Source organism: Dysidea avara, chromosome 4, assembly GCF_963678975.1.
Source record: "Dysidea avara chromosome 4, odDysAvar1.4, whole genome shotgun sequence".
Classification (NCBI taxonomy): domain Eukaryota; kingdom Metazoa; phylum Porifera; class Demospongiae; order Dictyoceratida; family Dysideidae; genus Dysidea; species Dysidea avara.
In genome coordinates, this window is record NC_089275.1 from 20,746,716 (window position 1) to 20,768,397 (window position 21,682).

The 21,682-nt window shown below is 38.5% G+C and overlaps 1 protein-coding gene across 1 annotated transcript in view; it reads right to left on the reverse strand.

Moving 5' to 3' along the window:
• Positions 1-21,682, reverse strand: part of LOC136254213 (protein NLRC3-like) — a 79,138-nt gene that overhangs the window by 39,312 nt on the left and 18,144 nt on the right. The window contains exon 3 of the mRNA XM_066046882.1: positions 17,675-17,731. Within this exon, the coding sequence (XP_065902954.1) occupies positions 17,675-17,731 (57 nt within the window). The remainder of the gene's footprint in view (positions 1-17,674; positions 17,732-21,682) is intronic.

Here is a 21,682-nt window from a genome sequence, read left to right on the forward strand (position 1 = left end):
GTAGTGTGTCGTGCGGCCCAAGAAGCTGGCGTGCCACACCGTGAGTATATTAACAGGAAGAAAGAAAACGTTATTTTCACACCTTTGTAGCTCCGTGATCCCTTATCCGATTGAAACCAAATTTGCTAGGTAGGGGAGTCCACATTCCAAATTTGAAGAAAATTGCTCCAATAATTTCTGAGATACGAACGGCCAAAGTTAGGGTTTTTTTCTTCTACTACTTTTTTTTCTTCTTTTCACACACTTCGCAAAATCAACCATAAAACACGAATGCGTTTTCCAATCGGGCTGAAATTTGGCACACTTAAAGGGCTCATTAAGGCGAATCTCTGTACCAACTTTGGTAGGAATCCGATGAACATTCACGTAGTTATGACTGACTATTTGCGTAAAATAAGGTCGAAGGTCTGTCACGCCCACAGGGTAAACCCCTTGAAGGAATGAGCTGAAAACTGCTATGTAGATGGAGTAACCATCGTAGGAGTGCCTTTTTGTGATTTGAAAAGAATCAACATAAGCACCATCGAGATATAACACAAAACCCAACCTGTGTCACAATTATGCAATCGATTTTTTATGAATAAAAAAAACTATTAGTTTTCATGTCTACCAGGCAAACCGCTTAAAGCAATGAGTTGAAAATCGGTGTGTAGCTGGAATAATTATCTAAAAAGTCCTTGCAGTAGTACAGAAGAATCGGATTACAAACCACTGAGTTATGATTCGAAAGCCAACTATGTGTAGCAAATGTGAGATCAAGATACTCTAATAGAACAGTCACCCTAATAGTGCATTCAGCTACGTTTATAACTTACTCCATAATAGAATTATATTATGTTGGAAGTTATTCTATAGGGAGTTCAGCTACAAACAGTTAATCTTATAAACAACTTAGCTACAAGCAAGTCACCCTTTAGAGAGTTCAGCTACAAATATATCGCTGTAGAAATTCAGAACATTATAAATCACACTGAAGAGAGTTCAGCTATAAACAAGTCACCCTGTAGAGAGTTCAGCTGCAACAAGTCACTCTGTAGAGCATTCAGTTACAAACAAGTCACTGTGTAGAGTTCAGCTACAAAAAAAAAACCCAGTAGAGAGTTCATATACACAAACAAGTTAGCTACCCTATACAGATCAGCTATAAACAAGTATACAATGTTCAGCTACAAGTAAATCATTCTGTAGAGAGTTCAGCTACAAACAAGTCACTCTGTAGCACAAACAAGTCACTGCGTAGAGAGTTCAGCAACCAATCAAAAAACCACCCTGTAAAGAGTTCAGCTATACAAACAAGTTATAACTCTATAGAGAGATCAGGTAGAAACAAGAGAGAGCTCAGCTACAAACTTGACAGATCACACCGTAGAGAGTTCAGCTAGAAATAAGTCATCCAGTAGAGAGATCAACTAGAAGGCATCACCTTGTAGAGAGTTCAGGTACAAACAAATCACCCTGCAGATAGTTCAGCTACAAACAAATCACCCTGTACAGAGATCAGCTAGAAGAAGTCACCTTGTAGAGAGTTCAGCTACAAAGAAACCACCATGTAAAGAGTTCAGCTACAAACAAATCACCTGTAGAGTTCGGTCAGAAACAAGTCACCCTGTAGAGAGATCAGCTACAAAGAAACCATCCTGCAGAGAGTTCAATTACAAACAGATAACCCTATGGAGAGTTGAGGCAGAAACAATTCACCCTGTAGAAAGATCAGCTAGAAGAAGTTCGTTTGTAGAGAGTTCAGCTACAAAGAAACCATAATGTAGAGAATTCAGCTGCAAACAAATCACTCTGTAGAAATTTCAGCTACGAACAGTATAGAGGTCAGCTAGAAGGATCCCCTTGTAGAGAGTTCAGCTGCAAAAAAATCACCCTGCAGATAGTTCAGCTACGAACAACTCACCCTGTAGAGAGATCAGCTATGAACAGATCATCCTGTAGAGTTCAGCTACAAACAATTCACTCTGTAGAGAGATCAGCTAGAAGAAGTCAACCTGTAAAGAGATCAGCTAGAAGAAGTTACCTCATAGAGAGTTCAGCTACAAAGAAACCACCATGTAGAGAGTTCAGCTGCTAAGAAATCATCCTGTAAAGAATTCAGCTACAAACAAATCGCCCTGTAGAAAGATCAGCTAGAAGAAGTTATTTTTGTAGAGAGTTCAGCTACAAAGAAACCATCATGTAGAGAGTTCAGCTGCAAACAAATCACCCTGCAGAGAGTTCAGCTACGAAAAGATCACCTTGTAACTAGAAGAAGTCACCTTGTAGAGAGTTCAGCTACAAAGAAACCACCATGTAGAGAGTTCCGCTGCAAACAAATCATCCTGTAGAGAATTCAGCTACAAACAAATCACCCTGTAGAGAGATCAGCTATAAACAAGTCACCCTGTAGAGATACCGTATGGCTCCAAATTTTTGTAGCAACTAATTTTATTACAAAATTTTATGTGCATTGAAATCGAGCCACCGATAGTTAAGCACGAGGCTTGTGAGGGTTTAGCTATACGATAGTGTTGGTGTAAAAGGAGTTTGTTAAATACCAGGCTACTATCACATGAAATTTACTATTATTACCATTATTATTATTATTACTCTTCGACCTTAAAATAATGCTTGGCGTACTACCTGTCCAGTCGTTTTTGGTACACTTAATAACCTCTGACACAAGTATGATGCTTTTTTTCTCAGTACTCATCCATCCATTAAGCATCCGTGCTTCTGGTTTTGTCTTCACAAGTATTCTACTTCGCGACGATGTAACTCGTGTTCCACATATTACCGTAAAAGCACGTACGTGCAATGTCACGATTTTTTTTTAATTACGAAAGGGCTTGAAATTACGAATTTATTTTTACGAAAATTTACTTATTGATGAAAACATGGCTTTTTACGAAATTTTTATACTACGAAAATTTGGAGCCATACGGTATCAGCTAGATACAAGTTATACTATAGGGATCAGCTACAAATAAATCACCCTGTAGAAATATGTGTTGGAAACAAATCATCATGTAGAGAGTTCAGCTAGAAACAAGTCACTCTGAAAAGAGTTCAGCTACAAACAACGAGAATTTCAGCTACAGTTCAGTTATGTATGAGAAGTCACCTTATAACCTACAGTATGTGATTATCATTCATTGTTAAATATACAAACATTATTAATCAGACAAAAAACTGTACATAAAATCTCTTCCTTTGTTCCACAATTCCTGCAGAAAAGAAAGAAAAAAAAAGCAAGTTAAAACTAAGCACCAAAGCCAGTTTATGCCCGGGTTTGTGGTTTGCAATACAAAAAGAAGTGATATCTAAACCAAAACAGCCAAGCTGTAAAAAAAAAAAGAGTGCGGCCCCCCAAAAGGCCAGGATGAAAAAAGATGTGAAATCCAAGGTGGCGACCAAAAAATGGCTGTGATGGTAGGTTAATGGCAAAAATTTTAATTACGACAATTCAGTGAATTTGGTGCCAAATCCTAGTGCTGTTTTGGTTTAGATTTATATAGTATCAAAAGTTTGCACATAAATAAATTATGCACTGGTTTCTATGTTATCCATTAGCGCCAGTGGCTTATTGTTCACTCTACAAAGTGCTACAAAATGAGAAGCCATACAAATGCACACAATTCTTGTATTTGTTGCTGGAAAGCTTATCACAGTCTTTATAAATGAAGCTATTATAGAGTACCTTTGTAATAAACAGAAGGGTCACAGGATAATAGTGCTGAGCGATATACTGGTATTCTAATATACCGCAGTATGCTTATTAAACCAGTACAACGATATTCAAAGTTTGACCACACCGGTACACCGGATATGGCAGGATACACCAGTATACTAAGTTAACTTGTTAATCCAGTTCATCCACTTTAAACAGGTGAAATAGCGTGGTTGCAGCATGTGTAGAAGTGTCTTATCTTTGTAAAAGGAAGCGTTTCTCAGTAACTAAGGTGGCAAAAGTTCAGTTGTTCGTGTGGAGGTTCATGGTTGTTTTAACTTATTTATCGTGTGGCTTCCAGGCGTAAGGTGGCAAGGTGGCATGCATACCAGGTGGCAAAAGCCTTATAACAGCAGCTGTCAACACAATGGCTTCATCACCATCTGACACAACATCTCAATCAGTACAGCCTAGTGAGTTACAACTGGTGTCAAAGCCTAATACCACCTCACCTGTGTGGAAATATTTTGCACTTGAGTGCAGTGAGCAAGGACATTGTAAGAGCAATGAACTGTCATTTGTCGATTGTGTAATAATAAAGTGATAGCAAAAGGAAGCAATACAAGTAATTTGAAATCTTACCTTTGTGTGCATCACCCATTACGTTACGCTGAACTACAAGACAGTTCAAAATGAAGAGTAAGAAAGACAAGGCTAGCAAACTTACTGATGAAGGGCAACCAACTATCACCAGTGCATTGGAGAAACTCAAGAATTAAGATCATTCATCAAAAAAGTGGAAACAACTAACTGACTCGGTAACATACTGACTTGCAAAAGATGTGCTTCCCATGTATACAGTTTAAAGAAAGGTTTTCAAACCTCTTAAGGACATTTGATTCACAATACCAATTAACAAGTTGAAAATATTTTCCAACACTGCCATTCCTATACTTTAGGCTTCAACTCAGAGGAAGTTGGACACGATATAAGCGCTCCTGAAATTTATTACTGTTAATTGCATATTTCTAGCATGTGACAAGAAGTAAGTAACAGAAGAAATGTTTAGCAATATCCACACCACGTTACCTTGTGCTTCTCAAGTTGAACAGCAAATTCTTATTGCAAGATGGGTGTGCGAGTTTCTAATTCTCTTTTCGATTCTCTGTGAGGCCAAGCTAGCAGCATCCGCTCTTCTTTTTCATTACCCTGGGAGGCTTTGTTAGCATGTACATTGCTTTCTTTGACAATTATTGTGTTAAACTACACATCCATAAGGCGTCCTTATAGTATTACACATTGATTCCACCCAGCAAACGCTTACACACGTGATCCCTGTAGATTTCAAGAGCAATTTATGTGCCTGGAGTAGTGGGGTTGACTGGCTGAATAGACTAAACTTGAAGTGCACTCTCGAATGGTATTTGTAAAAACTTTCGTGAACGCTTGGTTAAACTTTCAATACAAAATGTATGCACTCACATGTGCGTGTCCAACCTCCTCTGGCTTCAACTAGAAAGAAAGCGTCTGATAGTATATCAGTTACTAAGCACTATGCTGCCACCACAGATCTGTGGTCCAGTGCAACATCTGCCCCTTACATGTCATACACAGTGCATTTTATAGATCAGGAATGGAATCTTCAAAGTTGGTGTCTGCAAACCCTTTTTGTTCCACAGGATCATGATGCTTACAACCTTGCTGAAGTTATGGTGGAAACCCTTGACAATTGGGGCCTTGATCCACGTAATCAAGTGTGCTTAACAACAGACAATGGAAGTAATATAGTTTGTGCCACTTCAGAACATCTTAATTGGAATTGTTTAAGTTGTTTAGGGCATAATCTGCACTTGGCAGTGACCAACTTGATGAAAGATGACAGATGAGTAGCAAGAGCATTTGGAGTATGCAAATTAGTGGAGCTGTTTGCCCATAATTGGAAAAAGAAATGTGAATTATGTGAAGCACAGATACAGTTGAAGCTTCCAAATCACTCATTGGTGTCTGACTGTGCTACTTGGTGGGGGTCTAAAGGGAAAATGGTTGCAAGAGTTTTAGAGCAAGAAAAGGCTATTCGACAAGTGGTAGGTACAGATCACAAAACATCTCATCTCACAGCCATTTGGCAAGACATGGATGTGTTGCAGTCCGTACACTCTGCAATTAAAGATTTGCCTGAATTTACTGACACATTATCAGGAGAGGATCGGGTCACTTTGTCTGTTCTTAAAACAGTACTTCACATCCTTAAAAATCAAGTCCTCAATGAATCTTCCAGATACTACACTAACCAAAGATATCAAAAACTGTATACTGGGAAGTATTCTGAGAGTGGAACACCTGAGCTGATTAATTTGGCTAGTTTGCTTGATCCACGGTTTATCACTGATTACATAGATAAAGATTCAGAATTACCTAGTGTACTAGATAGGCTGATAGATGAAAGTGGTGATGCTGAAGACCAAGAAAACAGCATTGAAAGCAGACGCCACAGAATTTACAGGAAACAACAATACAGAAAATACAAATACTTCTGAACCTTCTACTTCTGGTAACTCCAACAAATGAAGGAAGTTATCAAGCTGGTTAAAGTCTGCTAAACAAGCAAGTTTACCTAGAGCAGGAAGTTTTCCAGAAAAGGTGAAGAGAGATATCAAAACATTTCAAAGATTACCTCGTGTAGATGAAGAAACTAATCCCCTTAAGCGGTGGCCTGTGCATGCGTCATCTTACCCAATGTTGGCAGCACTAGCTAAGAAATATTAGTGTATTCCAGCCTCTAGCTCTGCTTCTGAAAGGGAATTTAGTATCTCAGGTAACATTGTTTCAAAAAAGAGAAGTTGTCTAAAGCCTCACAAAGTTGATGAATTAGTGTTCTTGGCACACAATTCATAGTGTACTTACATTACTGTTCTAAAAGTACTATTGTTGTGATTACACCAAACATTTGTAATATAAATTTACAAGTTTGCAATGACTACTAAATTTACTATGCGCATAATACTAATTTTATGCTTATTAATGTGAACTATTAATGTTATTGAAAATGCACTATATACCACCATACCGTGGTATTATCCATATATCAGATACCGTCTGTAAATTTTAATACTGCTTAGCACTACAGGATAACCAAGGAAACTTGCTGTACCAGCATATACACCACTACAGGCAAAGTATAGCAATAAATACATGCACATGTTGTTGTAGGGTAGGTAAATGTACACTTTTGTTTGCTTAAAACTACAGGTATAATGCAAATAACGTATCAACTATCGGCTTCTTTTGGTGACATCAATATTGGGTATCGGTACATTCCAAAAACCCATATCAGTACACCTCTAGTCTCGTACACAGCCAAGAGCAGTCACGTAAATACTCTAATAATGCAGTCAAGTGTGTCTGGTAACAACAAAGTTTGTACTGAACTTGACTTCTATTAAAGACACTAATGTAAATTGCTTTATCTACAAGCTACAATAATCGTCATTATCAATAATTAACAAATTCATTATGGAATTAATAAAACAGGGTTCAAAATATGTTTGACAATCAGCCAATTTCCGGTCAATATTGCATATTGACTGGTTAATTTTATTGTTGCCCGGACATTGTGACTGAATGTGACACTACTGCTGGAGAGCAGCCTTACAAAGGTAGTAATATTTAATTAAACTATATGTTTATGGTTTGTGGCCACAAGCTTTACCTCAAACCAAAACAGTGAGGTTTAACTCTTAAACCCGCATAGGCCAGGTGATGGAACAAGGATTAAAATGATACTAAGGGTTTTCCCTAATGCTAAACAGTGAGGCCATGTAATTTACAGTGTTGGGGATAACGCATTACTTATGTAATGAGTTACATAATATTATTACTTTTAAGTAATATAATGAAATTGCTATAAAAACTAGTAATATAACTCAAGTTACTATACTTACAAATATAACATGATACCTAAGTAATGAAGTTACTGTAACGAATCTAATATTAAGTACTTTTATTACTACAGTAACGAAGTTACTATGGCCACTCCACATAAGTTCTCTGTTTCCCATCCATCGCCCACATCTGGTTACTGTCAGCTCTAAATATTGTATTCTTCCATTATTTTCCCCGTTTGTGTTATTTTTGGAACTTAACAAGGAAGGTACAAGCTTGAGCATGGCTGTATATGCAGCTTTTTATGGTTGTGCTAGGCAAATAATGGCTTGTAAAGCTGTCAATCTTATAATGGAATAATGGAAATGGACCATCTGCCCAGATGCAAATATGCCTGAGTGCAGGATGGGAAACAGAGAATTTATTTGGAGTTGCCTAATCTCGTATTAGTACACTGAGTAAAGCCTAGCTACAACGAAGTAACGAAGCTCACCCCTAATTAATGAATGAAGCTTATTGACCAGTTTCTTTCTCTTGGATACAATTATAATCAAGATTCCAACAACGCAATCATGCCATGTGATAAGGTTGTAGTTGCACACGTGACGGCTTAAGGTTGCGGACACAAAGTATAATATGTAATATTATTATATTTATTTTATTTTATGGGTAATATGTAACTGTAACTTAGAAAATGGTATGCTAGCAAATGCTTTGAAGTTTGATTAAAATAGAAGTTTCTTATTGACGAAGAGACTCCACCACAAGTCTCTTAGTACCAACACTATAAATTACATGGCCTCACTGTTTAGCATTAGGGAAAACCCTTAGTATCACTTTAATCCTTGTTCCATCACCTGGCCTATGTGGGTTTAACCCTTAAACCTGCACATAATTTTTAGTAACAATGCACTGAAAACGCATACGCCGATAAATCGGCTTTTACGCATGGCCTCAAACAAAACGCTGTAGCTGTTGAACTAATAACTCTACGGCTACGCAATTTGTGCCACTATATTTGTGATGTAACAAGGAATAATATGATACCAAGGGATTTACCCTTCGACAAATGTATGGGGCCAAAACTCGCTAAGAAACAACATGTACGCAATTAAAACATGCATGCCAATACATACCTCCAGAAAATGGATCATAACTACATCCCAGTTCATTGTATCGAGCTGAAATAAACGCTAGTAGATTCGCCACAAATTGGAGAATTAAGGCATATAAAGGTCACATGAGTCAGACATTCATAAAAATGGCTTCCAGACCATGCGTTCACGAGGTAGCGGAAACCAGACATCGATCTTCAGCTCGTCATAACAAGTGAGTGAATGTTGTTACAATGGTTATTCATCGCTGTCTAAGTAGCCCAATGAATGTACTTTCCAGTGATAGGTAGTTTTTGGACTAATGTAATTAGACAAGCTTCATACACTGCCGTTTAGAAGCCATCATAGATTCATCCACTAGTAATAATTGTGCATATTTGAGCTTTATAAAAAAACGCCGATATATCGGCACGTGCGGGTTTAAGGGTTAAGGGTTAAACCTCGCTGTTTTGGTTTGAGGTAAAGCTTGTGACCACAAACCATAAACAAATAGTTTAATTAAATATTACTACCTTTGTAAGGCTGCTCTCCAGCAGTAGTGTCACATTCAGCCACAATGTCCGGGCAACAATAAAATTAACCAGTCAATATGCAATATTGATTGGAAATTGGCTGATTGTCGAACATATTTTGAGCCCTGTTTAAGTCTTACTTGCAGCTAACCACGTTAATTAATTAGTTATCCACACAGACAAGAATTTATTGCTAACCACTGAAATATTGTCAACAAAACAATAGCACAACCAAACCAGCAAGTTCTTTACCACTCTACTGATTCCGGTGCCGGAGGGTTAACCAGAGTGCTAAAGCAGGTATTGGTGTGTCTTATTTTCCTAGAAAATGGGCTGTGTTGTTGCAACACAACAAGCCAGTGCCATTATACAGTAATTTTGCAAGCTGTCTTTCTCCACTTTCACTTCATTTACATGAGGTGCAGTGATGCCAATCCATTGATTCTCCCTTGTGGATGGTATATAGACTTTCCTTGAATATTTGCGAGGATACCCCGGCATCTAGTCAAGCGTATGGTACACCAATCGTAATACAACTTACAGTAGCAACTGTTCAAGCTACTGTCACTAATTTTTCACAGATTTCTCTTACTCAAACTGTCTTGTTGATAGCAGTGTGTATCACCAATAAAAGTGCCGTCAGGTTTCAGCGACTAAGCCTTGAGGGGAAGGTAAATTTTTGAGCTGAGCCTTCCCATGTAGCCTTGTGCGTGACAGTCACTAGCAATGGCACGAGGCATAGCTACGATGTCTTTTTCACTGCTGGCAGACCATTTTCTAAAACATTAAGACACTCCAAACTAGCATCTTCAAAGTATAAACATCCGAGAAGGAGGTGTTAGAATGACGCAATGAAAACCAAGGCGGAGCCGAGGTTTTTATTACATCATTCTAACACCGACTGAGGACGTTTATACTTTGAACAGTTCGAAGATGCTAGTTTGGAGTGTCTTACTATAACTAAAAAGTTTTAGTTGCAAGTAATAGTAATATGTTCATATACTAAAATGTAGGGTTTCACTGATACAGAAAAATACCTACCGATCCGATACCAATATACGTAGCAGTAAATTTCATACCGGTAATTTCCATACAATTTACACACCTCTCAAGTTAGCTATGTGTGACTGCTCTATTAGAAAATTTTATTGTGCAGTGACTGTTCTATTAGAGTATTTCAATTTTTTTTATGCAAACATAGTAAGTAGCAATTGCTCAATGTTTAACAAAGCAATTCCTGCACCTTTTATGCTAGAATAATGCTCAACACTATTTCTACTCTGTTATATCTTAAACAAGTACATGAAAAAATTTGGAACTTTCAACTAGAGTAGGGGCCATAGCACATTGATAAAAAGTACTGAAACAAGTTGGAGTAGTCCATGATATTAAATCACAGTAAAACAATAAGAAGTGTTATATCCCTACTGTGCTCAAGATACCATAATGGAAATGCACAGTAGGGATACTAACACTTCTTACTGTTTTACTGTGATTTAATATCATGGACTACTCCAACTTGTTTCAGTACTTTTTATCAATGTGCTATGGCCCCTACTCTAGTTGAAAGTTCCAAATTTTTCGTGTACTTGTTTGTTAACATTTTTTATAAATAATTTTATTATGACTGGTGAACTCATGCATACTACATCTGAAATGGCGCTGCATGCCCCAGCTATATCAATTATCATCTGAAAAGTGAAGTATCCATTACACTTCGTTGTCAGCTATGTTCAACCCGTTACACAGCATTTCAAATCAAGAGCTTTTCCAGAAGTACCTCTACAATCTACGCATACCAAAAGAAATGGTGCCACACCTCAATTTTATTAATTATCATCTGAAAAGTGAAGTATCCATTACGCTTCGCTGTCGGCTATGTTCAACCTGTTACACAGCAATACGAATCAAGAACTGTTTGAAAAGCACCTCTGCAATCAAAATAGCCACTATGAAAAATACGGACGATTTCCGTTTTGAAGGGAAGCCATCACGTGCTCGAAACCAAATCGACACCTTTCCCTGTCAGCAAAGATGAATGGGACACAAAGGAGGACACTGGTAAGTCCATGAAGAATGCATTGTACGTACTGCGGTATGCCAAAAGGCACCTGTCAGGCCGAAGTGACGTCGAACAGTTAAAAATCAAGCCCGTAGCCTTAGCCGATATCAAGTTACACTTGTCTGAAGGCATCAGTCAGTTACTTAGTCAGTCAGTAGAAAATTCCGTTGAATAAAAATAAAATAAAATTCCGTAGCAACTTGTTGAAAGCATTTCTGAAAGCTTGTTTGGGCTTAGTTTTACCTCACCAATACTGCCTCATCGTCGTCATGGAAAATTGAGGCTGGTTTTTGGGTGATGTTATTTTGTGGGCCACGCCTACTCCTTTGTGGTCTTTACTATACAGTTACTATCATACTGTATGATTTTGCTAGCATAGCATCTACGATGATAGTTATGATGACAATTGGCGCGAGTGGCTATTAATTGGTATCGGAATACCTAAATAACCAATACCAATTGATACCAAAACTCTCAATATCGGTTCCGATTCAATACCGATCTGATTATTGGTGGAACACTACTAAAATGTAACAACATAGAAATAACTATTGTGTATGGATTTATAGACACTTTCTGTGATTACAGGTGTAAATAGATGCCAGAATGTTCTAAAACTCATTTGTATGACTTTACCGATACGTATAATAGCTTGAATTATTTTTGTACTGCCTGTATGGTCTTGTTATTGCTGTTGAACTGTTCTTGTATTGTTGGCATTGTTGGACCATTGCTGCTATTCATTAAATGGTATATATTGAACTGGGGAAGTTTACACTAAAAGTTACTGATATTTTATCATTATAACTGGGTACAACTATAGTAAAGCAAGCTTAACAAATCAGTAAACTAAGAACCTTTAAGCAGTGCATATGACTCACAAGAGTAAACTCGCAATCAAAATTAAAGACGTGGCAGAAATTTGAAACACGGATACACAACTTGCTGTTGTTCAACAATTAAGTAAGCCGCTGTAGTTACAGTAACAATTCATTTAACCTTCTTCAAGTAGCCCAGTGAACAGTCCTTTTGAACAATGTGTTGTTATAGGTAAGAATTAAGTTACCCCATTTAATGTTGCTATGTGTGCCCTAAACACGCATTCGCAAAAGTTCTTTGCGGGTTTAAGGGTTAAACACCAGCCTACTTGTACTTGTCAGCTATGAATGTGCAAAATGTATTTAAAACCATGTTATCCAGTGTCACTTTTGACTTGTGGGATACATGAATTTTCATTTAATAGCTTAAAGACTGCTGTACTTGACTAGGAGCAGTGTGTTACATTATTTTATGACATGGTTACATTACTTTTGGTATGACCACATTTTGATTACTGAAAGCTTAAAAGTGGGTACCAGTACATTTTTATGTTTTGGTAGTACAAAAATCTGTGTTGTTCTGGTAGCTTGACAGACAATGACAGTACGTGCACTCAAAAAAATTACTAAGAGCCCTGCAGGCATGTATGCAGTATGGAGCCCTGTATAAAGTACACAAACTAAAGTACATACATGTTGAGCTGGATCCTGGGTTGCTGAATAAGAAGCCATACAAGATGAACATGATGTTAATGACATAAGCTCATGTTACGGGTATGCAGTTGAGTATATGGCATCCAGTGCAGCATCAGCAAAACCCTCTTGGAAAGATGTTAAACAGCCAAACCAAGTATCTACTTATGAAATTATGGGACTACTTTGAGCAAGAGTTTATAATGGTGACCATGATGAAATCTCGAATTAAGATGTCACGCGCGAAGTTGGTTTTCCAGATTAGTTGGCTGTGTCTTTCTGAGTTCCTCAGCACGTTGTGCCATACTTTTCTCGAGTACACTGTTCTTTCACTCTGTAGCTTCAGTCTCTCAATCTATATGCGCGTGCCCACTGTACTTATAATTAGGTCACCAATCAACACAAATCATCGAGTCATTTGAACAATACCATAGGACTTCACAGGTTCATTTTTCACAGGGTATAGTATAGTTCGAAATTCTCCATACACCGTTATAAACTCTTGCTTTGAGCAAGAAGCAAAGAAATCTAAAGTTTCCGTAAACATCAAGGAGAGAATCTCAAAGACCACCGGTAATATCATCTTTGCTGGCCTTTGGCATTCATTACGTTACGCAGGGATTTCAAAGACATCCATTGTAAGAGTTAGAACAGAGTACTGCAAGAAAGGCGGCTTTTCTACACCAAGAAAAAGGCACAAAAAACACTTTGCACAAGCCTGCTCAATTGTATTTGTCAGGTACAAATGTTCACAAGTATGTGTTGATGCGACAATTTTGACCGAGATGCCATCAGACGGAAGATCCATTCATTGTATGAAACGAAGGAAAATCTATCACTCTCAAAGATTTTGGTAAGTTAATTTTGAACGCTGGAACCTGTCACGTCCTCCGTCTTAGTCCAAACTTAAGCATGCATGAAATGATGGTATTTTCTCTGGCGGGAGAACATCGCTTAAAAGGGTGTTAAGTGGTATAGGATTTAAGTACAAGATGATTAATGACAAGAGGATAGCATTGCAACAGTTTGTGCTTTAATGTCACCACATACATAACTTTTGATTATATAATTAAGCCAATACTGCTGTGATTCCAATTTTTTGTGGTCCATGAGGTAGTTAGATTGCCGGTTGCACACTGGTGGCCTGGAGTCAGGTGAGGGACATGTAAAACGGAACAACAGGAGGTATAACGGCATTGTTATGGACATTGTTACAGTATGTGTTTGTTTATGAAAGGTATACTTTGACTGAAGTTAAGGAACTGGTTTATCAAGGATTTGAGGCTGTTACATCCGAGAGGTGGCAATCCTTGATAAAGCATGTTCAAGAAAAGGTCAAAGATCATTACTGGGAACAAAATGGAATTCATGAAGAACTTCTAGAGTGAATCCTCATCCACATCAGCAGTGACAACGATAGTGAAGATGATGATGGTGGCAATGACTCTTCCACTAGCAGCAGCAGCAGCAGCAGCAGCAGCACTAGCAGCAGCAGCAGCAGCAGCAGCAGCAGCAGCAGCAGCAGCAGCAGCAGCAGCAGCAGCAGCAGCAGCAGCAGCAGCAGCAGCAGCAGCAGCAGCAGCAGCAGCAGCAGCAGCAGCAGCAGCAGCAGCAGCAGCAGCAGCAGCAGCAGCAGCAGCAGCAGCAGCAGCAGCAGCAGCAGCAGCAGCAGCAGCAGCAGCAGCAGCAGCAGCAGCAGCAGCAGCAGCAGCAGCAGCAGCAGCAGCAGCAGCAGCAGCAGCAGCAGCAGCAGCAGCAGCAGCAGCAGCAGCAGCAGCAGCAGCAGCGGGTCCAAGTCTTTTTCTGAGCCTACTTCATTTGATGTAAGATTGTTTGATATTTGCAGCATTGGTGTTACAACTTGATGTTGTTCCCCAGGAGTCATTGGGTGGCTGGGATTAAACTTTGTGAAGTATATGAAAATACAAATGAAGTGTAAGTGTGTGCACTTTAATAAAAAAATATTATTGCCTATTATGCTAGCAGAAGTTGAACATACCATCCATTGTATGTTTGATCAGTGCAGATGTGTTTGGAAGTCACTAAAGATACAATTAGCCCAAATTCATACAAACAGTATTATCGAAATGTGACTTCAAAAACAAAATACTAGCTGGAAAAGTTGTGTACATGTGTGGCAAAGTGATGAGAAAAGGATTAAAGTGACAAATTGACTAAATGGGAATAGGAGAGGATGGGCAGCTGTGTGGTAAATGTGAAGTAAAAAACATGCTGTTTGGCTCACTTTCAGGTAGTGCTATGTGATACCAACCAAAGTTTGCATATCCTGATACTTTTACTTAAGCATCACGATATACTTTAGGTATTGGGTATTAACTGAAAAACGGTGAAGCTTGCAATAATGTAGTAAGTTACAAGTTGTTGTGTAAAAAACATAACATGTGGGAGAGAGAAACCATCAATATTGATGAATAACAAAGTTTAACATTTTCAGGATGCCACAAAACACCTGTAAAAACATAACTATGCATGGTTGTATGAAAGCGTAGCCTAGTCTAGCTCCACTGACTTTATATAGAATACCAATACACTGCCATAGGAAGTCCACATCTTCGAGAAAATTTTATTTAGCACAAGACATTCTGTACAGGCTGAGCACTAGCATCCTAGGTGTAGTCACTAGTATAGCGGTTACTGAATAAGTTGAAATGAACACGAATGTCCCATAGCAAGTGGATTACAAGTTCAAAAACTAATCTGTGATGGCTCCACAACTCTTCCTTCTTTCGTTTGTACTGCCAAACTTGACTGCTTGCACCATCAAGCGGAATTAGATTCACACTTATTAACGTGTCTGACTGCTGGGATGCCATTTTGACACAAGATTATTTCGTCCTGTGCACTTAATTTAATATACCTGATACAGGCGATACCTAAACTTTCCTTTGCAATACCAAATCAGGTATCGATACTATCGCAGTATCAATAGTATTGCGCAGCAGTACACTAATGCTTCATAACAGATTTTGAACTGGATTTTTCCTCTTTAAGGCTGAAGAGGTTTTTTCTCTGAAGATAACTGGGCCACTCATTTTCTAAATACAATGCAATAGTGAGCTCTTCCACTCATGCAACTCTGTTTTACACACACACACAACACACACACAACACACACACAAAAAGCTGTTTTAAAAGTGTATTACAGCCTCTTACATAACGGATAGTGAAGCGGGAGTGTGACATCTGGCTTCACCACAAACATGTGTCAACATAAACATCACAGGACTGAGCTTTAGAGACTTCCCTACTGAAAATGAATGGGGGTACAGCTGTCATAACTGGAGTGTATTACATTCAAATGAAGCACTTTTAACGTATTATTTAGCGGGCTGAGAGGGACTACCTAACGAGCAATAAAAGAAGCCCGTGCGATGTAGCAATCGCAAGTTTTTTTTTTTTTTTTTTTTTGAGGATACAGCTCAACACGTACGTACTATAGATAAAATTGAAAGGGGAATAGGGATCGCTGAAAAAAGCCATGAAACAAGAAGGGATCACTGGGATGGTAATGTAAACCACAAATCCCTATTTTGACTCATTTTAAAATGATGGAGCATGTAATTAAAATTTATGACAGGTTGTCAAAATAGGGATTTGTGGTTTATATTGCCACCCCAGCGATCCCTTCTTGTTTCATGACTTTTTCAGTGATCCCTATTCCCAATTTAAAATTTTCAATTTTTTAGCCATCTAGTAGAAATCAGTACATAAACGAATGCTAGAATTGAGTATTCGAATGTTTGAATGGAAAACTGCGGATTATTCGAATGTTTCTAATATTTAAAACCCACAATCAAAAATTTTAATTTGTTGAATCTAAGCAAAGTACATGTTAATAACTTGATACCTGGCGCGTGTCATGTCCTGTACTATTTTTAGCTACATGTGACCTAATTATATACATTGGGTACCCATGTAAAGGATTCGAATGCTATGAATTTGTATTCGAATGTTCCCAAATGAACGAACATTAGAATTTCAGAACATTCGTTTATGCACTAGTAGAAATATTGAAAGTGTAATGATGCAAGGGAGGTCGGCTGCACTAGAAGCTTTACTAGTGGACAATTAATCTTTACTTCAGCCATGGCTAAACTATCAATTGGTAAGATGCAGGGTGTATATATGTGGCTAAAGTTTGAATTTATTTGACTATATTAATGCTGAGCGATAGTAGAAAATTCACTATCACGATATTGAAGTATTATTCACGATACGATAATATCACGATAATTACACTTTGAATGATCCTCAGTCAAGTTCCAAGTATTCAATGCATGCTACGCATAATAGATTATGATTTTCTTGTAAGTGCATCAATTAGGTAACTAATTGTAATTAATTGCGTGGGGGGAGGGGGGGGGGGGGGGGGGGGGGGACACACACACGACATTTCTACAATTTTGGTTACAGCCTTGCAACCAAACTTTTTCACGATAAAGCAAGCCAAGTAGTTATAAAACAGCTAAGCCAGCTTCTCAAGCAGCATTTTTAGTGGAATTCTAGACTCTTCGTGAAGCGATCGACTAATTGTGTGGGCGGACGATAAATACACACAGCTTGTAATAGCCTTGCAACCAAACATTTCGCAAATAAGCAAGCCTAAAGAGTTACAAAATAGTTAAATAAACTTGGTAACAATGTTTCTAGTAATCTTACAGCAATATTGCGATAGTAAGCTGTATTCATCATATTGCGATAATGATTTTTTGATCGCGAGTATCGAACTATTGATATTATCACTCAGCACTAGACTATATACAGTAACACTGAATGGTAGTTTAAGCATACAGTAATGCTTGCATAGTGTGATATATGTAGAGTGTACTGTGTAATTTGGTGGAAATTCAGAAATTAAAAGATTGTAATTTAACGGATACTTGCAAAATTACAACGGTGCAAAACACACATTCACTCACTGTTTTTGATTTGTTTAATCACCTCTGCACCTTCTACCTCCACCCTCATTACACTGTCTGCAACAGACAACATTGCTAACATTACCATAACACTACATACGTAACCTGCAACCTACGTATGTGCTTATTTATACATAGAATGTGCACATGTGCATATAGCATACATATAGTGTAAAGTGTAGTATAGTGCGAGTGAGTGTATGGGTGTTTAGCAGAAGTTCAGTTTTGCGTGCTTTGTTTGGGTCAGTACTTTAAGTACTACATATGTCAATGTTTCCGTGTGGTGAAACCCAGGCAACAGTAATACAGTTTACACTGTGTATTAAGAACACCTTGGGACTGACCAGAAGCCTAATGATTGTCTAGGTATCCTGATTTTCCAGGTTAATTTACATGCTAAGGGATAATTTGGGACCGAGGTGTCACATTTTCAAGTGTCCTGATTAACAAGTTCCACTATATTACTGGTTAAAGTTGACCATGCAAGGAGTTTGGGTTTTGTGTGTAGAGTCCAGGATGTCATCTGATGACATCACTCTATGTATATCAGGTTTCTTAGGATTTACATACCTCACAGGGTTCAAACAAGTTTTGTGTACTTAGAACCAGAAATTAAATGTGTGGAACCTGGATGTGAGAACTTTACTAGATGTTGATGGTCTAATAGAAATTACAAGATGTACTGATGATGTTACTGATGATGTAGCTGTAGTAGATGAAAGAACAATTGATCAAGTTGTAAATGAAATAGGTAGTACAAAATTGATGTGGTTGCTTTACACGAAAAAATGTGGTTTTGTGAAAGTGTTTATAAGTTAGCAGGAAGTTTTTGTCCTCTGGCAGGACTGTCCATACTCAGGGTGAATGTAGAGAAGGGCGCTGCACAATGTGTGACTTGATACAAGTAATTCAAGAACAAAGGAGGCTTAGCAGTACACTGATCAGTATACTGATAGGGATTGGGCAATATTACACTTCAGAAGAATGGTACAGTATTACCTAAGTATCACTAAATACCTTTTATATTCACACTTTCAGATTTGCACTTATACCCACATTGTGCTAGTAGTAAAAGTTATCTTTTCAAAGGAACAAATGAAATGACAACTATACCACAAAGTAAGGTTTGAAGTATCCCAAAAATTTTTTTTTCAAAACTCATTGTGAACACTTTAACACATATAGGTTTGTGCTTGCCCGCAGCATAAACGGGGCTTGATTTAACCACTAAAAATTTAATTACTACATTAAATTCGGTATTTTCAGAAAACCACATTGGTATCTGAAAAATACCTTTATTACCTCCCAACTCTATAATAAGTATACACATGCAGAACGTGATGCTATTCTAGTTGCCATTTTTGGCTTGCTTAACTGTTCACCAGAGCAAGCAAGTGTACTTGCTTTGCCCAATTCCAGTCACAGCAACCATTAGAAATCATTGCTACTGTATACAGATGCCTTAAAAAATATTGCTGGTTTAAAGTAGTTTTATTGTACTGGGGAACTAAAAGTAATTCCAATTAAAGAAATTTATTAAGTACTGAAACTAATATTGCAATTGGTCAGTATCTATCATACTATTAGGGATCATGGATGCTTGGGTTTTTCTGGCCAAAAATTTTCACCCAAAAACCAGCTTCACAATACCATCCGACACCTTGGCAGTTGGTATATAACCAAGCCCAAAAGTGCCTTCCGTACGACCATAAAAGCTTCCAAAGGATTGCATTAAAAATTTTTATTCAATGAAATTTTCTATTGGCTAACTACCTGCCTGATATCTTCAGACAAGCATAACTCAATAATAGTTAAGGCTACAGGCTTAAGTTTTCCACTGTTCAATAACAAGTCACCCTGTACAGAGTTCAGCTAGAAGAAGTCACCTTGTAGAGAGCTCAGCTACAAAGAAACCATCATGTAGAGAGTTCAGCTAGAAGAAGTCACCTTGTAGAAAGCTCAGCTACAAAGAAACCATCATGTAGAGAGTTCAGCTGCAAACAAATCACCTGTAGAGAGTTCAACTACAAACAATGAGAGTTTCAACTACAGTTCAGTTATGTAAAAAGTCACCTTATTAACTATAGTATGTGATATACAATGTTAAATACACAAATGTTTAATCAGACAAAAGCTATACACACAATTACTTCCTTTGTTCCACAATTCCTGCAGTAAAGAAAAAAACAAGTTAAAAGGAAGTACCAAAGCCAGTTTGTGGCCATATTTGTGGCTTGCAATACAAAAAGAAGTGACATCTAAACCAAAACAGCCAAGCTCTGTACAAAGAGTGCGGCCCCCAAAAGGCCAGGGTGAAAAAAGATGTGACATCAAAGATGGTGGCCAAGAAATGGCTGTGATGGTAGGTTAATGGTAAAAATTTTAATTACGACAATTCAGGAGAATTTGGTGCCGAATCCAAATTCTCCTGAATTGTTGCAATTAAATTTTTTGCCGTTAACCTACCATCACAGCCATTTCTTGGCCGCCACCTTAGATTTCACATCTTTTTTCACCCTGGCCTTTTTGGGGGCCGCACTCTCTTTTTTATAGCTTGGCTGTTTTGGTTTAGATATTCTTTTCTCATCAAAACCAAATTCACAAGACCTGCTGTCCTTTGAAAACAAATTTCCACAAAGTTGCCTTTAGCAATCAAATATTCTGGCATAAACACATAACTGCTCATGTTTTAGCTCATTGTAATGGTTAACAGTATCATTACTGTGTCAATAGCCAGTAAACAGATCTGCCATTGTTGGGTTTTGATGTCATCTGCTGCAATTTTAGCATAGGCATGATCGAGCCAGTGACTAATTAAAATTTTGCTCCACTTGAGACTCCCCCAAGTTTTCTCTCCAATGTATAGAGATGGGGATTGTATTCCGGAGGTTCCGGATGCAAGGAACAGTGCTAACTAGTGGTATTACCTTCGTCACTCCTTGCCCACAGCACATTCAAAGCTGAGCTTTAAATAGAATTCTTACTTCTAATTAACACCTTCTTTACTTGCTCAATCAGCACGTGATACTTCAACTCACGTGATGGATGAGAACTCTGTGTTAAGCCTTTTGGAGAGCATTTCTTCTAGCGAATCACTGAGGAAGAAGTTCCTGGATGCACTTCGAAACCCAGTTCAGCAGGACAAGGATAGAGAAGGACAACAGCGTGGCGACCAGGCACGCGATCAATCAGGAAACACTGCAGCCAGTCCCCCAGTGGTTGAAGACCACCCTCTTGATTATGGAGAAGACCAATTGATAGCCAGGGTGCGCCAATCTGGTATTAATGCCTTGCTGGGAGCCGGTGTGCCCCAGTTGAGAGGGGTTAGCAGGCTGGATGCCGGTATGCGCCAGTCGTCAGCTAGCTCTCTGGGAGATGAGGACTCCCAGGCTATTAGTAATGATGGAAACAGCTCGGGGGAATCCACACTATTTGATCCTAACAACTTGAAGACGGATGACGATTTCACCTTTGAAACCCATGAGGTAATTAAACAGTATCTAGAAAAACACTTTCGCGCGTCTCTCGATAAAGACGTGCAAAAGGAGATGCATAAGGAACACCCGGTACCTCGTACTCCCGCAATGAAGGTGCCAAAAGTTGATCGCTTTGTCCTCGATCACCTAAACCAACACTTCTCGAGGTCACGTGATGCCGAACTTGGCACGATACAAGCAGCGTTGTTGCGATGTGCTGGGCCCCTCTCGTGTCTGTGGTCGGAATTAATTGATAACGATCTGTTGAAGGATGAGGATTCCATGATAAACATTCACGATGCGCTAAGCGTTGTCCAGTGCACTTTAGTGCTGTTGGGGAATGCCAACGAACTTGTCTCCCAGACAAGGAGATGCAACATCCTCCGGTCAGTTGACCAAGGTCTGGAGAAGTATGGTAAGGAACCCCCCACTAATAGTGAAGAATTCTTGTTTGGGAAAGAGTTTTGCCCCAAGCTGAAAGCGACAGTGGAGTCTGATAAGACGTTGGCACAAGTGGTTCAAATATCCCACC